The sequence below is a fragment of the Coenobita brevimanus genome, chromosome 62 (genome assembly GCF_032717465.1).
Source record: "Coenobita brevimanus isolate Jiangsu-jjx chromosome 62, ASM3271746v2, whole genome shotgun sequence".
Taxonomy (NCBI): Eukaryota; Metazoa; Arthropoda; class Malacostraca; order Decapoda; family Coenobitidae; genus Coenobita; species Coenobita brevimanus.
Window position 1 is genome coordinate 6,029,597 of NC_137015.1, and position 15,767 is coordinate 6,045,363.

A 15,767-nucleotide genomic window follows, 5' to 3' on the forward strand; every position below is an offset into this window, starting at 1 on the left:
TTTTAGCGGGGTTGGGGCAGGTAGCTTCTTCCGTCTGTTTAAATTTTAAAATTAACAACAGAAATAAAGCAGTTGTTGCTTGCGTGCCTATTTCTGTTGCTGAAACTATGAAACCAATTCAGTTTGTTCAGTTGGGCATATACAGTGAAAGGTGGAATATGGGATTACAATGAATACGTGGAAATTCCGTGGGAAATAATAAGGAAAGGTCAAAGACTAGATTTTGAGAAAGGAAAAATGGCCTCGTCATAGTGCAAACTGAAATGCTAGAAAAAATAAAGATGGACAGGATATCAAACTGAAGTTACAGCTAGGAATGGTGCCAGTAGTAACGCCTTCACGCGGCGACACCACCGATTTAGCCGGATGGATCCAGTGTCCGGTTACACTAGCGTTCCTGTGTTCTCCCTATCCCCGGAAAGGAAGATAGTGACGCGTGGAATTGCAACATCAACTTGCAGTCTATCGGGTTCACGTTGTTTAGTCTGGAATGAATATAGATTAAAAGACATGAATATATGGATATAGTTAAATCAGTGAAAGTTAAAGAAAACGAATAACGAAAGAAAAAAAAAAGGATGGACGGAAAGTGATTATAGTTACATAGATGGCGAGACTGTAAATACCGGTATTGAAGGGCGATCGGTTATGCTTGAATAGCTGTAAAAAGAAAATATATATATATATATATATATATATATATATATATATATATATATATATATATATATATGACAGGATGAAATAAAAGGATGTTCACATGAATGTTGCAACATTAGGAAACGAAAAATGAAGATCTTAAGGCATGGAGGACGGGAGAGGAAAAACTCAAGGAAATATAATAAAATCAGTACAAAGAAAGGACAGCTTGAAAGTGGGGGAGGGGGGGGATTAAGAAACCGGCGAGAACCAGAAATAGCGCTCATTCAATATACAGTACCCGGGAATTTAGATATGCAAAACAATAATAAAAATGGTATAATACCGGGAAGCTTTCGAAAGGGGGAAATCCTGTAACGTCAGTGAATGTGGGAGACTCGACCATAAAATGTTAGTAAATATTAGTGAGGGAATTTTCCTTACGTCCACATTCTCTCCTATTTCTTCCTTAAATGTAAGTCTACTCTGGTTTAAAGGTACTATTTTAATCCCCGACCTAACCGCCTGTAACTGCCAAAGGTAAAGGGGGAGACAGGAAGGAAGGTGGCGTAATACGTGACTCACACAAACGCAACCATGGCGGACTCTCACTAACAATCCGCTTTATTGACATATTCTTGCTTTTCCTTCATTTCTCTCCATGTGATATACAGGGATAGAACCATGGCTCTGGGTGATATGACTGTGAAGTAGGGCCATCTTTTGGTATTACAGTCATGTACGCTGGTACGTTAATAAATTCATAGAAAGTAAAGAAATTTGTTAGTATTTCCAGTTTTCATAGAATTCAACATAAAGGAGTCAGCGCGAATGCCGAGCTGTTCTCTCTACAGACGCGGATCGAGAACTGATGTCAATGACCAATCACAGCGCGAGGCATCCAACCAATCACACACCAGCAACGTTCATGCAGCAGCCAATCCGAGCGCCTGTTATTATAGCCAATAGGCTGTGAGATCTTGGGGACCATCAGCCAGTAGGAGCGCGCGCCCGGGCGGTGACGTCAAGGCAGGTATAAATAGTGTGACATAGGCCGTTTTAGCCTTTAGTCATCATTGTCAGAGAGGTCTTGGTGTGTGACGGACGAACGCTCCAGCTTCGAGGTACGAGTGGTTATGTTTTAAGTGAATTCTTAAGCTTAAATATTAAAAGAATCTGCAAAAGGAAGCGATTTTGGAAGCGTTCAGTGGTATTTTATGGTGTCCAGGCGGTTTGATGATGAAATAATCAATGTGAAAGCTAAGGTGATTAGCAGGGTCGCCATCTTTTGTTTACTGGCGGCCATGATGGCGTCCCTTCAACCGACACCATTCTTTTGAATACAGTTTTGGCGGGGAATCTTGGCGCCAGTCGCACTTGTGTGCTAGAACAGCCAGGTGTCTACGAGAAGGCAGGTGGAGAGGACGTCTGGAAATCCATTGCTCCTAGAGGTTGTGGTTTACCGGTAGTATATTGATTTGGGTATAGGAACCGCTTTAGTTATAGTGTATTAGTTATTCGTGATGGTGTTAGTAAGTGGTGTTCGCTGAGTCTGATTTGAAATGCAGTAGTGTCACGAGTTACATCAGTTCAGCATGACTTACAGTAAATGGCTTTTCCCCAGGCGTTGCGTGATACCCATTATAAGGGGATAAGAATACTCATCTTTATGCAGGTACTGGGGATTAAGTAGTATAATTTTATATGGTATATGGCGGTGTCGATCAAACTTCTAAAATGTGATACATTCCACTGAAGTCTCTGGTAAACACTCAGTATAGCGTAGGGTCCTGTTTTTTAATGATTATGAGTACGTGCAGAGTATTTAGTATTGGAGTGTTTTGTTCTAAGGGTGAAGATTTCTTGCAGGTGAAAAATGGCCCGTACCAAGCAGACAGCCCGTAAGTCTACTGGTGGCAAGGCCCCCAGGAAGCAGCTTGCCACCAAGGCAGCTCGTAAGTCAGCCCCATCAACTGGAGGTGTGAAGAAGCCTCACCGTTACCGCCCTGGTACTGTCGCCCTCCGAGAAATCCGTCGTTACCAAAAGTCCACTGAGCTGCTGATCCGTAAGCTACCATTCCAGCGTCTGGTTCGTGAAATTGCGCAGGACTTCAAGACTGACCTGCGTTTCCAGAGCGCTGCCATTGGTGCCCTTCAGGTTAGTTGTAGTGGCAGTGTATGAGGATAGTGTTTACAAAACAGTAACCAGGTTCCTAAGAAATAATGTGAAACGGTTCATTACACAGTTCTAAGTCACCTTCTGTGATGTTTCTTTTGCAAATTATAAATAATTGAGGTACTTTGAGGTTTCTGATGTGTGTCTAAAATTTGAAAAATGTTAAACAATGGACTCCACCAGCGACTAAAGATTGGAAATTGGCGTGTAAGGCTTAAATGACAGAATTAGGTAAGGCTTTGCTGCTAGGGTAGATAACTGCATAAAATGATGAAATTTCATTATTCTTTATTTTTAACCCAGACAGTACTCCTTTGGGATTTTCATGTCCTCCCTGGGGTGCAAAAACACATCATAACATTGATTTGCTTCAATCTCATTTTTTGTCTTAATGAATATGTCATGGAAGTTGATTTAGAACTGTGTGACAAATTTGCTGTCAGTGAATCTATAATCTTAGGCTGCATGGATGTTGCTATTCCTCACACTGCCCAAGGGTAGGAAAGGAGGTCCAGATGATGATGAAATCCTAGGCATCTAGCATTAGGGTTTTGTAAATATTTACCATGTTTGGGGTGGGTTTTGATGGTTAAGAATTGTGGGATCTTTTCCTGAAGTATTGTGCCAGGAACAGCCTCTTGCAGTCTATGGCCTTAACAGAGCCATCATGTTGCCTTTTGTGATTTAGTCATGCACCTAATGGCTTTCTCTCATTATCAACATGGTTTGCATGTAACATTCTAGGGCATATTAGGAGTAGAAATACTGCAAAGGAAGAGATATCTGCGTTTCTATAATCGTGTAGTAAATTTTGTTATGCTACAAATGCGTATATTCATACTGCATAATTTACCACAACCTCATTAGTTTATTGGTTACTGCCAGGCATGTACACTACTTAAGTCAGTGTTAGGAGTATTATCATTTTCAGTTAGACTTTTTTTTTCTCCCACCCCCCTTTCACAAGTACAGGTAAGAGAAGAAGGGTACTAAAATTGTGCAATGGAGCTACCTAAATCTGAGAGGATAACCTGAAACAGTCAGGAGACTACAAAAATTCACATGAGTATGGTATGAAACAAGGGAGTTTACCAGAATCCATGAGAAACTGAAGCATTTCTCTGATAGCTTGGTTAATACACTGTGCTGCTAATAGCCTGGATAAGTTACTTGAGCAGGAAGTCATACATCTTGTCGTTGGATAATGACCTTGTCCACATAAATCTGACTTGTTTGGTTTGTAAGAGACTAGATGAAAAACATAATTGATCACTTCAGTATGGGAGGTCTACTTAAAGTTAGGGAATCTTGTGGGTTACATATTTAACTTGAGGTAGGAAGAATAATCTTTACCTGTGGATGTGCATTCCCCCCCCCCCATGGTGTACAAAAATGATTTTTTAAAAAATAGTTTTTGTTAAAAATGAAGATAAACATCCAGGGTATCATCATTTTTTGAGGGTCTCTCTCTCTCTCTCTCTCCCTCTCCCTCTCCCTCTCCCTCCATCTTTGCGTAGCACTAAGCGTAAGTTTGCGTGGGGGTGGAGGTGCCTACTGTGGTGGGAACTTCTGTGAGAAATTTTTGAACTTGGCACAGGCTGAGCTATGGCTCACAGTGCGGCTCTTCGCAGGCTGAGCTGTGACTCTCAATCCACGGGTTAATTGTAAGATCATAATTTGTTTCCTTAAAATTATGTTAACCCCATCAAGTGAAAGTTTAGAATGTTTAGATTTGCTTCCATTAGTCAAAGGATGAAGTCTAGTACAGGAAAGTACCGTATTTATGTCACAGCTATTCAGTTTTACATAGCATGGGTGGGACAGTTGGAAAAGTCAGATGCAACCTTTATTTACTTTAGTACAAGAGATCATAAGACTAGTAAAATCATGTGAGGGTAGCATGAATATATCTTTCATTGGTTTGAAGGAGCTTTATGTGTATATTTACTGGCCCTTTAGGTGATTTCATTAAACTGCAAGATACAAAATTGCTTCAGGCTTGTAGCACTGATTTATTTTATATGTAGGTATAATCTGAGCAGTCTTTCAGAGGTCTCACTAATCTGAATGACAGATGACCCCGATTGACAAATGATAACGGTATGTGTAAATATTTGCCGGTGCTTACTGTCATTCATCATTCAGATTGGTCTGGCCCGGACACCAAATGACAGTAATATCACTTAGAATGAAACTGATATTAGGCTACCTGTCATTCCAGTGTAAACCCTCTGTTGACACCTCATTGCATGTTTAGGAAACGTAATGACATTAATATCACATGGAATGACACTGATGTAACCTGTCATCCCAGTGTGTACAGTCTGTCGACACATTGCATCTTTAGGAAACCGAATGACATTAACATTGCATGGAATTATACCAGTATTACCTGCCATTCCAGTGTATGCCCTCTGTTGATAACCCATTGCAACTTAAGGAAACTGAATGACAATATCACATGGAATATCGCTGATATTACCTGTCATTCCAGTGCATATCCTCTCTACTTTTAGCATAGTGAATGACTGCTATCACAGGGAATGACAATGATATTGATATTTCGGGGGAAGTCCTCTGTCTACCTCATTCCATCTTTAGGAAACCAAATGACAGTAATATCATGTGAAATGATACCGATAATACTTGTCACTCCAGTGTCTATCCTCTCACGGCACCTCATTCCATCTTTAACAAAATCAATGCCAGATATCACATGGAATGACACTGATGTTATCCAGTTTATACCCTCTGTCAATCTCATTGTATTGTCACTGTACAGTGTAGAGATATTGTAACAGAGAAAATGGAAGAGGTTAAGATAAGTAGGGAGATAGGGGAATTACTGAAAAGATTAAATGTTTTTAGAAGGGTTTCTTTATTTCTCAACTGTCAGACTTGTGCCTAATCTTTTCACTGTTTTTCTGCTTCTGGACTGAATAACACATATTTGCTTCTAGTACATTAGAGATCCATTTGTCCTTGACCACATAACTGTAGGAGCAGCAAAATGAGTGTGTTATCCAGCCACCAGTCGGGTCTGCCTTTCATCACAGTTGTCGATTGGTTAAGATTTAGAAGTGTTCGTTTGTAAGTTAACAGAAACCTTTATGTGAGTAGGGTGTAGATTATGATTTAAGTCAGCCCATTGGCTCATTTATCCTAGGGAGACAAAAAAGATGTTATTTATGCTCGAGGACCTAGCAAGTGGGGGTCAGTCACAGAGTTTCATAGTTTTGCATTGACAGTCACAGTTACAGGATTTCATGTTTGCCTCCATCCTCAAGCTGTGGAAAGAGGTGTTAACAGGGTTTACACTGGAATGACAGGCAATAGTGTCATTCAATGATGTTAACCTGCAAATTCTAGGCAATATATAACGAAGTCGTGACCTCACTATGGGCAATTTTTCGGAAATCACAGGAAATTGTTTGTTTTCTAGCCTTAATATCGGAAACTTTGGCACTTAGAGAGACAAATTAATGACCGTTTTACTAACCAACTCTTCCTCTTGCTAATGAAAGTGTCCTCGTGTCTCTAGGTCATTGCGTTGATGAGTAATGACGGGGAAGAGAACCAAGTTTCATCTTGAGAGCAGGCCGTGTTTGTGCATCCGCCTACACTGCCAACTATGGCTTTCCTCTCAACTTGATAACTTACCACTACTAATCCAAGGCATGCCTCATGGCACTATCACTGAATCCTTTTCTAGTATATATCCTTAGAAAGAGGTTTAGCTGGGGTGGATGATGCTATTGGCTATATGCGGTGTGGATCGAATCAAAGAGGAACCTGAAGAAAACTTTGTACACCAGGCAAGGGCCAGACTGATTCACCTGTAGAGTGTAGAGGCCTACCCTTTGGTGGCGAGATGAAATGGCAGCTGGTTCAGACGGTGGTGGGAAGACATTTGCATTTATAGTCACCACCGGGTGGCCCTGTAGCTTCCTAGTTGTGATCTGTATACGGCGGATTAAGGTTTGTCATTAGGTTTCCTAAAGATGCAAAGAGGTGTCAGCAGAGGATTTACATTGGAATGACAGGTAATATCAGTGTCATTGTAGGTGATATTAATGTCATATGGTTTCCTAAAGATGCAGTTGGGTGTGGACAGGGGGTATTCACTGGAATGACATGTAATATCAGTGTCATTCCACGTGATATTAATGTCATTCGGATTTCTAAAGATGCAATGGGGTGTCAACAGAGGGTTTGCACTAGAATGACAGGTAAAATCAGTCATTCCTTGTAATGTCAGTCATTCTGTTTGCTTAAGCCGAGGCGTCCCGATAACGTATCCATACGTTTTGCAAATGCAAGGTCCGTCGTTTCCACAATTTTCAAATTTTGCGCATGATTTTTGGTACGTAGACGGGGGACACCTTCCTCTACCTGCTGCCGGGTGGGGACACTGCCTTACCCCTCATAACCCCCTGCATGCCATTGTCTCGGCATTTCATCAGTTAATAATGACCTGGTCAGTAAAGACATGTTGCGCCATGGTACGAAATTCAAGGCGAGTGGTTCTCCAATTGATGATGATGTGGAGGACAAAGATTACGTGGCACTAGAGGAAGAAACGAGCAGAAATGATGAGGAGGTAATGTTGCCTAGGAATGTGCAATATGTTGATGTGTCTAGTGAGTGAAACAATGCTTATATCTTTATTATTGTGTGAAAACCAATATATTCTTGTACTACATATAAATTCATATGAAATGAACAAATATCTACCCATTCTGAGTGGTTTGCAATAGTTACCGCTACATAGAAAACACGACAGCCGCGCCAGAGAACACGGTACCAAGTGTTGAAAGAGTTACCTGTTTAGAGCACTTGTAAGCTTGGGTAAGCACTTTTGGAGGCATTTGCCAATGTTTCTCATGAAAGGAGGATGTTTTAGCAAAAAAAATATATATATACAGTATATATATATATATAAAACCTGTCGGGATTGGGGGGGAGGGGGTCAGTGGTGAAAATCGGTCAGGACGCTGCGGGTTAATATGGAAGGAGGTGTCAACAGAGGGTTTACATTGGAATGACAGGTAATATCAGTGTCATTTCATGTGATATGTCATTTGGTGCCCTAAAGATGCAATGGGTTGTCGACATTGGGCCTGACTAATCTGAATGACTGTAGGGAGTGTGTGTGTCATTCACATTTACCGTTGTCATTCAGATTAGTCTGATCTGTCTTTCAGTGATGTTTTACTGATGGGCCTTTCAGGAAGATTGCATTCAGAATTGGAACATTTAGGATACTAATATAAAGCACAAGAATTGGTCAGTGTCGTATTGAAGTGAACTTCTAGGACTGCAGGTGGAAGTTAACGTTTTCCTGCTGTCCACCCTCCTCTTTGGGGATTGAGAAGGAGTTCGGGGATTAATGCAGTTGCCTATCTGGTTATAATGGTGACACCGTATGGTGCCTTTTCCTACCAGCTGTATGACTGTTGACTTAATTTACTTGGAAAAGTATTTCTGTGAAAGGCTGTGGAATTAGTATAGTACATATGTTTGTCGTGCACCTCAGTTCTGTTGATGCTACCACAGATATTTGTGTAAAGTTTATAGATAATGTCACTACCAAGTCATGCTTTCCCAGTGGCTGATAAATTTGCTTGCTGTCTGGTGGCTGTACTAAAAAGGTACCTTGATTGGCTATTTGACATGAGTTGCTTATGGCTGATTGGTTGGCAGCCTGTTGTTGTGATTGGACACATTAACAGTTTTTGATGTGTCATGTGGGAACAGCTTGCTTTCATTCCAGTTTGAAATTTTCCAGAAAGAAATTCTGATGAATTACTTTGACTATTACAGTGCATATTGTAATGTTGGCAGCTATGGACAGTCTCAACTTAAACCCGGTTAACCATTTAGCACATTATTTTCCTAAGTGAAAAAGTTACTACATGACAGTATTGTGATACCAACTCTAACGTATGGAAGTGAAGCTTGGACGTTGTTGGAAGGACACAAGTCAAGAGTGAGAGCAGTGGAAATTAGTTATTTAACCCTTTAACTGCGGGCTTGATTTGCTTTTTCTTGTGGCACCCGCGGGCATATTCGCGCTCCGACAGACTCTCTAAAAATATTTGCCAAAAATCAGTTATTAGTCCTAGAATATTAAAATCACATATGCTTATGGCACATACCTTCAGCTTTCTCCTGGGGTGCTTGTTGAGCCTTTGTCGAGTACCGTAGGACTTGCAGACACCTGTGAAGTTGGGTAATGAAGTCTTCACTTTACACTTCCCAGCAACCCGTAATATGATTACCACAGCCTGATATTATCACTAGAAACACCATTCTATGATTCTCAAATAATTTGGAATCCATATCCCCCCCCACCCACCCCCAAAAAAAAAAAAAAAAAAAAAAAAAAAATACGAGGGCGTATGACCTTCCCACTTGCGCTAGTTCGCTGCTGGTGTTCTGTCATTTATTATTCATAAAAACACTCAGTTTATATTTCTGTAACTATATAACACTTATATATATCTACAGTCTTTATCCATAAGTTTCCTTCAGTAATAGTAGTTTATTGTCACTAGGCATTCAATTTCTTTCAGTAAAATACGTAGCATTCACTCTCTCGTCCCGTATTCTAGCATTGAGAGTGAATGTCACTTTCACCTTCACTCTCATAACTCATAGTATTCATACATGCTCGAGTGAAACTTTCACTCATTACTCCAAGTATATATACTCGTATTCTTATAATACTACTCATTTACATTTCTATTTACGTTCTCTATTTTATATACATTATTTACATTTCTATTTTACACTGTGTTATGCACTGTCACTTATGTAACTTATAAAACTATTTTCCACTGTTCACTTATATTTATATTCATTGCTTTCACTTGCTGTTTACACATTATTTACAATTCCACTTGCACTGTTTTACTCAACAGAAAGATCGTAGTCACTCTCTTTCATTTGTCAGCCCTTTACCTCTTTCCACACAAGGTTTAGTAGGGGGTAAAGGTCACAGGGCCCTTTGCATGGGGCTAAAAAGCAGGGGGGAAGTTAGCAGGAGCAAACAGACGTACCTTCACCCTCGAAGATGACAGTGAACTGATAGGGGTGGGCCAGGGTGGCCTACCTAGGGAAATGCATTACTGCCAACGTCAGCCTCTTGACAGCTGCTAATATATAGCAGTGAAATGATTGGCAGGAAATCTAGACAATACGTAATAAATTAGGTAGTTCCAGGTGAATGTAATTATCACTTAGGCTTCTCCCTTCCCTCCTTATATATATTTTTAGTACGAGAATAGGTTATATGGCATATTTCAAGGGGAAATAAACAGTGAAAATTAGCAACAAGTGCACGTGAGGTGTTGTCAGGTGATAATTAGCCAATTCCAGGTGTATGGGACTCTCACTTACCTTATTTCTTTTTGGTATATATTATTTGGTATAAGAATAGGGCATAGAGCTTATTTCAATGGATGAAATCAGTGGAAAATTCCAGGGAAGATTTACTTAGCGTAGTACGGCCGGGCAGGCGAGAGGAGAGGGTAATGGAGGGAAGGTAGGGAGGGGAGTTAAGAACTAGGAGAAATGGCTAAATTGTCAACAATGGATGGGCGTACCGATGAGATTAGGAGTGCTGACTAGTGTTGGACATTGGCAGTACTGATAAATGATACAAGCCACCACTTGAAAGCCCGGGGGAATTCAAAATAACACAGAATCGCAAAAGTGACACCCTGCGGTATGATCCCTTACTCCCAAGGGTCACGAAAGTGATGCCCCGCGGTTAAGGGGTTAAGAGGAGCCTGTGGAGTCACATGGAGAGACAGGCTGACGAATGAGGATATAAAGGAGCGTTGTGGTGTGGATGTGGATGTTTTAGGAAGCGTTATGAGGAACACACTGAGGTGGTTTGGCCATGTGGAGAGGATGGAGGGTGAAAGACTGACGAAGAGAGTGTATGTGAGTGAGGTTGGGGGGGGAAGAGGGAGGGGGAGGATGAGATGGAGGGATGGGGTGGAGAGGTATATGAGAGAGGGGGGTGTGAGTTGGGAGCAGGGCACTGAAATGGCGGGGAACAGGGCGACTTGGAGACGATTTGTTTGTGGCCACCCCAAACGGGATTGAGGCATCTGGCAATAGATAGATTTTCCTAAGGTGATAACATTCATTCATTCATTCAGCATCTGGTAATTGCAGTAGCCCTATCATTGTTAGGCATTTTGTGGAGAGTATAGTAATCCCACTGTTACATGTAGTTTGTTTAGTAATTAATTGGTTTAGGAGATGAGTTTTGTAGGTTGGTATAGAAGTAGAATTTTTTGCAAGTATGTTTGAAGCAAAGAACGATAGTGTGAACTGTTTTCTCCATATCATCGTCATCTGGACCTTCTTCCCCACCCTAGGGCAGGGTGAGGAGTAGCAACGTCCAGACAACCCAGGTTTGCCCAATCCAATGGGCCCACACTTCCGTTCACTTATCATTCAAGGCCCTGGAATCCTGGCTCTATCTGATACACCAAAAAAAATTCACCACATTCTGTAGCTTCATATTAATGTATCCGACAGTCAGTCTGGATGCTGTCACGTTAAAAGGGGTGCCAAATCCCTGATCATGCACTTCTCAACATTCATCCAGTCAGCTCGATCTCTTGTCAGTCCCCTTGCGTCGCTGTCTTCCACACCTCTCTTCCTCACACACTCATCCACCGTATCTCTCCACCTTCTCCTTGACCTACCTCGCCTCCTCCCACCTTCAAATTCGCTCAGATGTATACTTTTCACCACTTTATTGTTATTCATTCACTCCACATGACCATACCATCTCAGTAAACGCTCTTTGATTCTGGTGTCCCCAGACTTCCTCACTCCACATCTTTCAGGAATCATATTATTTTGTATCTTATCCACACTCTGTACTCCACATACATTCTTCAGCAGTCCCATCTCCACTGCTTTCACTCATTTCATTTCCATGCCACACCACTGTCTCACATCCATATGTAAAAGTTGGCACTAATACTCCTCATGCGGCTGCAACACTCGAGCCTCTGTTTCTTCTCAAGGTGTTCATAGCACCAGCTACTTTCCTTACATGTGTCACTCTGCTTTCCACTTCTTTTGCACATTTTCACCACTCCACATCTTTCATGAATCACATTATTTCGTATCCTGTCCACTCTCTGTTCTCCACGTACTTTCTTCAGCAGTCCCATCTCCTCTGCTCTCACTCAGGACTTTTCATTTTCATGCAGCACCATAGTCTCGCATCCATATGTAAAAGTTGGCAATAATACTCCTTCATGTAAGCTTCATGCAGCTATAACACTCAAGCCTTTTCTTTTTTTATTAAGACCTTCATAGCACCAGCTACTTTCCTTCCTTGTGTCACACTACTTTCCACTTTTTGCACATTTCTATATATATATATATATATATATATATATATCAACTGTACCACTATCAAGGTATTTCAACTCACACCAGTTCCAGTCTGTCCTTTCGCTGTAACATCACACTGGGAGTCACCTGTCTCAGTAACCGTCGCTTTTCTCTTTTCTGCGTTTACTCTCGGGCACGACACTCACGGACATCCGAAAAACTCTGCACTATACTTTTTTATATATATATATATATATAAAGACGAAGATGCACTTGACAGGTAGTTGATGATGATTGGCTGAATGCAACATGTCTGAATAACATCATATTTCAAATAATTACTGGTAATGTGTATCGAAACCTAGTAATTATCTGAAATACAATGATGTTATATGGACATGAAGCATTAATATGCAGGTAGTGTATTGAAAGATCATGTTAATAACATTGGCTAAAAAGAAAAGATTCGTGACCCCATATCCAGTCTGGGGGAGGGTGGGAGAATAAGCTTAATGTGGGGACAATCACCATACTTTACGTGGTGGTTAAATGGATCTGTCAGTAGCTAAACCTTGGACCCCCTGGGGAGGGGCAGGGGAATATAATACTTTCCTAGTATCACTGCTGGTAACTGGTGACTGTAAAGTCTGTTTGTCTTCCATCTTTACTTCTTCCTGTGTTATTTATTTCTTGATATTATTTCGGCCTTTATTTTCCCTCTACTATCAGGTTAGACATTTGTTTTCATGACATGAAAAGTTTAAGGACTTTATAGATGTTGATCTTTTCTCCCACCATTTTCATGCAAAGACCGCTTCAACAATCAGTGCCATGTAGCCATATTATGGCTTGGTGCTGGTTCTTCATTGTTTCGCCTTTTCTTCAGAACCTCGGGACCAGGTTGCAAGCCAATAATAATCTATGGCCCTTTATGTATTTCACAAATTTACATGAGTCCCACACCCAATTTTTAGTTGTCTCATTGCCAGAGCTCTTGTTTTCTTGTCATAACAAGTTTTGGGTGTATGTACAGGATGAAAGCATGACTCCTGGTTAATTGTTCCACATGATGCATTGCATTGTCAGTTTGTGACTAGCAAGTGTAATATTAATGTGTTTGTTTTGGATCTGCAGGAGGCATCAGAGGCATACTTGGTGGGTCTGTTTGAAGACACAAACTTGTGTGCTATCCACGCCAAGCGTGTTACCATCATGCCCAAGGATATCCAGCTGGCACGACGAATCCGTGGAGAGCGTGCTTAAGGTGCACTGCCCTATGTGCTCACTCAAGACATAACCTCCTAAGCTACATACTGCCATGGACAAAGTGAATGGTTATTTTTTTTTAAGTTTGTTTAAATATGCCGTTCCTCCCTTTTTCCTCTTTAATTGACTCTGAAAGTGCTGGTGTGTGCAGTGAAATACTGGCACAAGTTTTTTACTCTTTACGATAACGTGAGCAGCTTATGTGGACTGCTCTCTTGTGAAAATTGTGATGCGAGAGTATCTAATTTATTTTGTGTGTACAGCAGTGTTCAGACTTGTGTATTCAGTGAAATTCAGCAACTTCCTGGAGTTTGTTTATCAAGGTGACAAGTTGTTACCTGCTAACAAGTGATGATTTAGTTACGGTTAAGAATACACAGGTCTGGTGTAGGTTATGTGATCACAAATAATATTCCAAAGTACAAGAAATCATGAAGTTTTCTGGTCCGGGAGCAATGTCATAAGTGTATTTGTATTGTGGGTGTCGCGGTCATCTCAGTGTTCATGATCTTATTTTAGTTAGTAGTGGGAGAGTCTTTTTATTACATTTAGTTTGTAAGTCTTAACTTCTGTCTCTTTGACATCAGGTGGTGTGTCCTTCCTGTATTAAATTATAAACCATACCACCCTTACAACAAGCTCTTGTTAATTGGTTCTGCACGGTAGATTGAAGCCAAAAATAAACTTCTTACATTTAGTTTAGTTTTCAATCATCCCTTTTTGTAGTGTACAGCAGTTTAGTTTGTTGTTATAGTGTAGGGAGTAACTGAAAATCCAATATTTTTCCAAACCTTTTAATATGTACTACCTGATACAGGAACATGGTATGTACTGTAATTAATTTCTAACTCAACAAGATACTGAGTATAGTTGGTAACAAGTCATGGCCTTAAGTTACCTTGTACACTACTTTTAAGTACTTCACAGGTAAACTCAGATCTAGTTACATGGATAAATAGGAATAACTTGGGAGTGGATACTTTGCTGCAGTGTGATGCTCCTTATTTTTGTGGGTCGCAATGTTTGTATAAAGTCTTGTACACCGAGATACAAAGTCTAGAGAGTGTCGAGCGACTATGTATCTCGACTGTTGCGATACAATCCAGATACAGATGGGCAGCAGTCCAGAGACACCTTGGAGATAAAGCAACTTTGTCTCTGGATTGTCTAGAGACTGTTGCGAGACAGTTGCTAGACATTGCTGCTACTTTCTGGTTGGCCTGTTGCTAGACAATCGAGAGAAAGTCCAGCGACTTTGTCTCCACTAACCTATCACTTTGTCAAATTAAACTCAAGAAGTGATACTCCAGTCAGGCAAAATGTACATGTGAAGTATATATATATATATATATATATATATATATGAACAATTGCCAAACCCAACAGTGTAATCACTAAAGCTAATAACTATGTCATGATTGAACCATATATGTACACATCAGTTTTCAACGATATATGTAAAATGTGGAAACATACCATGATTATTATTAGGACAGACCCATATACACAGTGTAATCTTTCAACGATGATGTATATCTTTTATGCCAAATCAGAGTATATAAATATAGTTTATAATTATTTAGGATAGAACCATATACATATAATTATTCAATGTATGTACAACTGTTATCATAAATAATGTAAAAATGTGTGAATACTGACACCTCATAGCAGAAGGCATGCATTTGTAAATGCAAACCTTAAAAAAATATATATATATATATCCGTTGCCAAATCCCTCTGCACCGAGCAACTTGTATCTTGTCTCCCATATCTAGTGGAAGACAGGGTACAACCAAAATCTTGTCACTGGACTGTCACCTGACTGTCCAGCGACAGATTTAGATTTTCCTGAGACAGTCGCACAATAGTCTAGTGACATTGTCGTGCGACTTTTGCTGGATAAAGCATCTTGGTGTGTACGTGACCCGGAGATAGTGTCTAGCGACTGTTGCAAGACATATTTAGATTTTTCTGAGACAGATGCAGAACAGCCTGGAGACCATGTTACGCGACTTTATATCTTGGTGTGTGTGAGGCTTAAGTAATGGTGGAACCAAATCTACAGACTGCACTGGCTAACAGATTTACTTTGCCAGTTACATGCATATACCATCAGGTTTATTTATGATCCACCTTGTTTCCATGTGAAGCATTTTATGCTGGAGATTGTGTTTGGCTACATTAATAGTGTTTGTGAGAGGTGTACTGTACTGATTTAGCCTAACCCTGAAAACAACTTTTGGTGTACAGGAGACAAATACTGTATTGTAGTTTGTGTTTGGTAAATGTAACACTTAAGGGGTGGTTGGGGCTT

General features: G+C 40.4%; 1 protein-coding gene across 1 annotated transcript; it reads left to right on the forward strand.

Moving 5' to 3' along the window:
• Positions 1 to 1,704: 1,704 nt before the first annotated feature.
• LOC145403985 (histone H3.3A) lies at positions 1,705 to 14,147 on the forward strand. The gene is made up of 3 exons (XM_080275588.1): positions 1,705 to 1,763; positions 2,509 to 2,797; positions 13,319 to 14,147. The coding sequence occupies exons 2-3, from the start codon at positions 2,516 to 2,518 to the stop codon at positions 13,445 to 13,447; spliced, it is 411 nt and encodes a 136-aa protein (XP_080131714.1). The 5' UTR covers positions 1,705 to 1,763; positions 2,509 to 2,515; the 3' UTR covers positions 13,448 to 14,147.
• The last annotated feature ends 1,620 nt before the right edge of the window (positions 14,148 to 15,767 follow it).

Excerpts from the sequence above, each read along its gene's own strand:
- LOC145403985 (XM_080275588.1), top strand. The coding sequence starts at position 2,516 with ATGGCCCGTACCAAGCAGACAGCCCGTAAGTCTACTGGTGGCAAGGCC. Across the intron at positions 2,798-13,318 it reads CTGCCATTGGTGCCCTTCAG|GAGGCATCAGAGGCATACTT; the intron begins GTTAGTTGTAGT and ends TTGGATCTGCAG.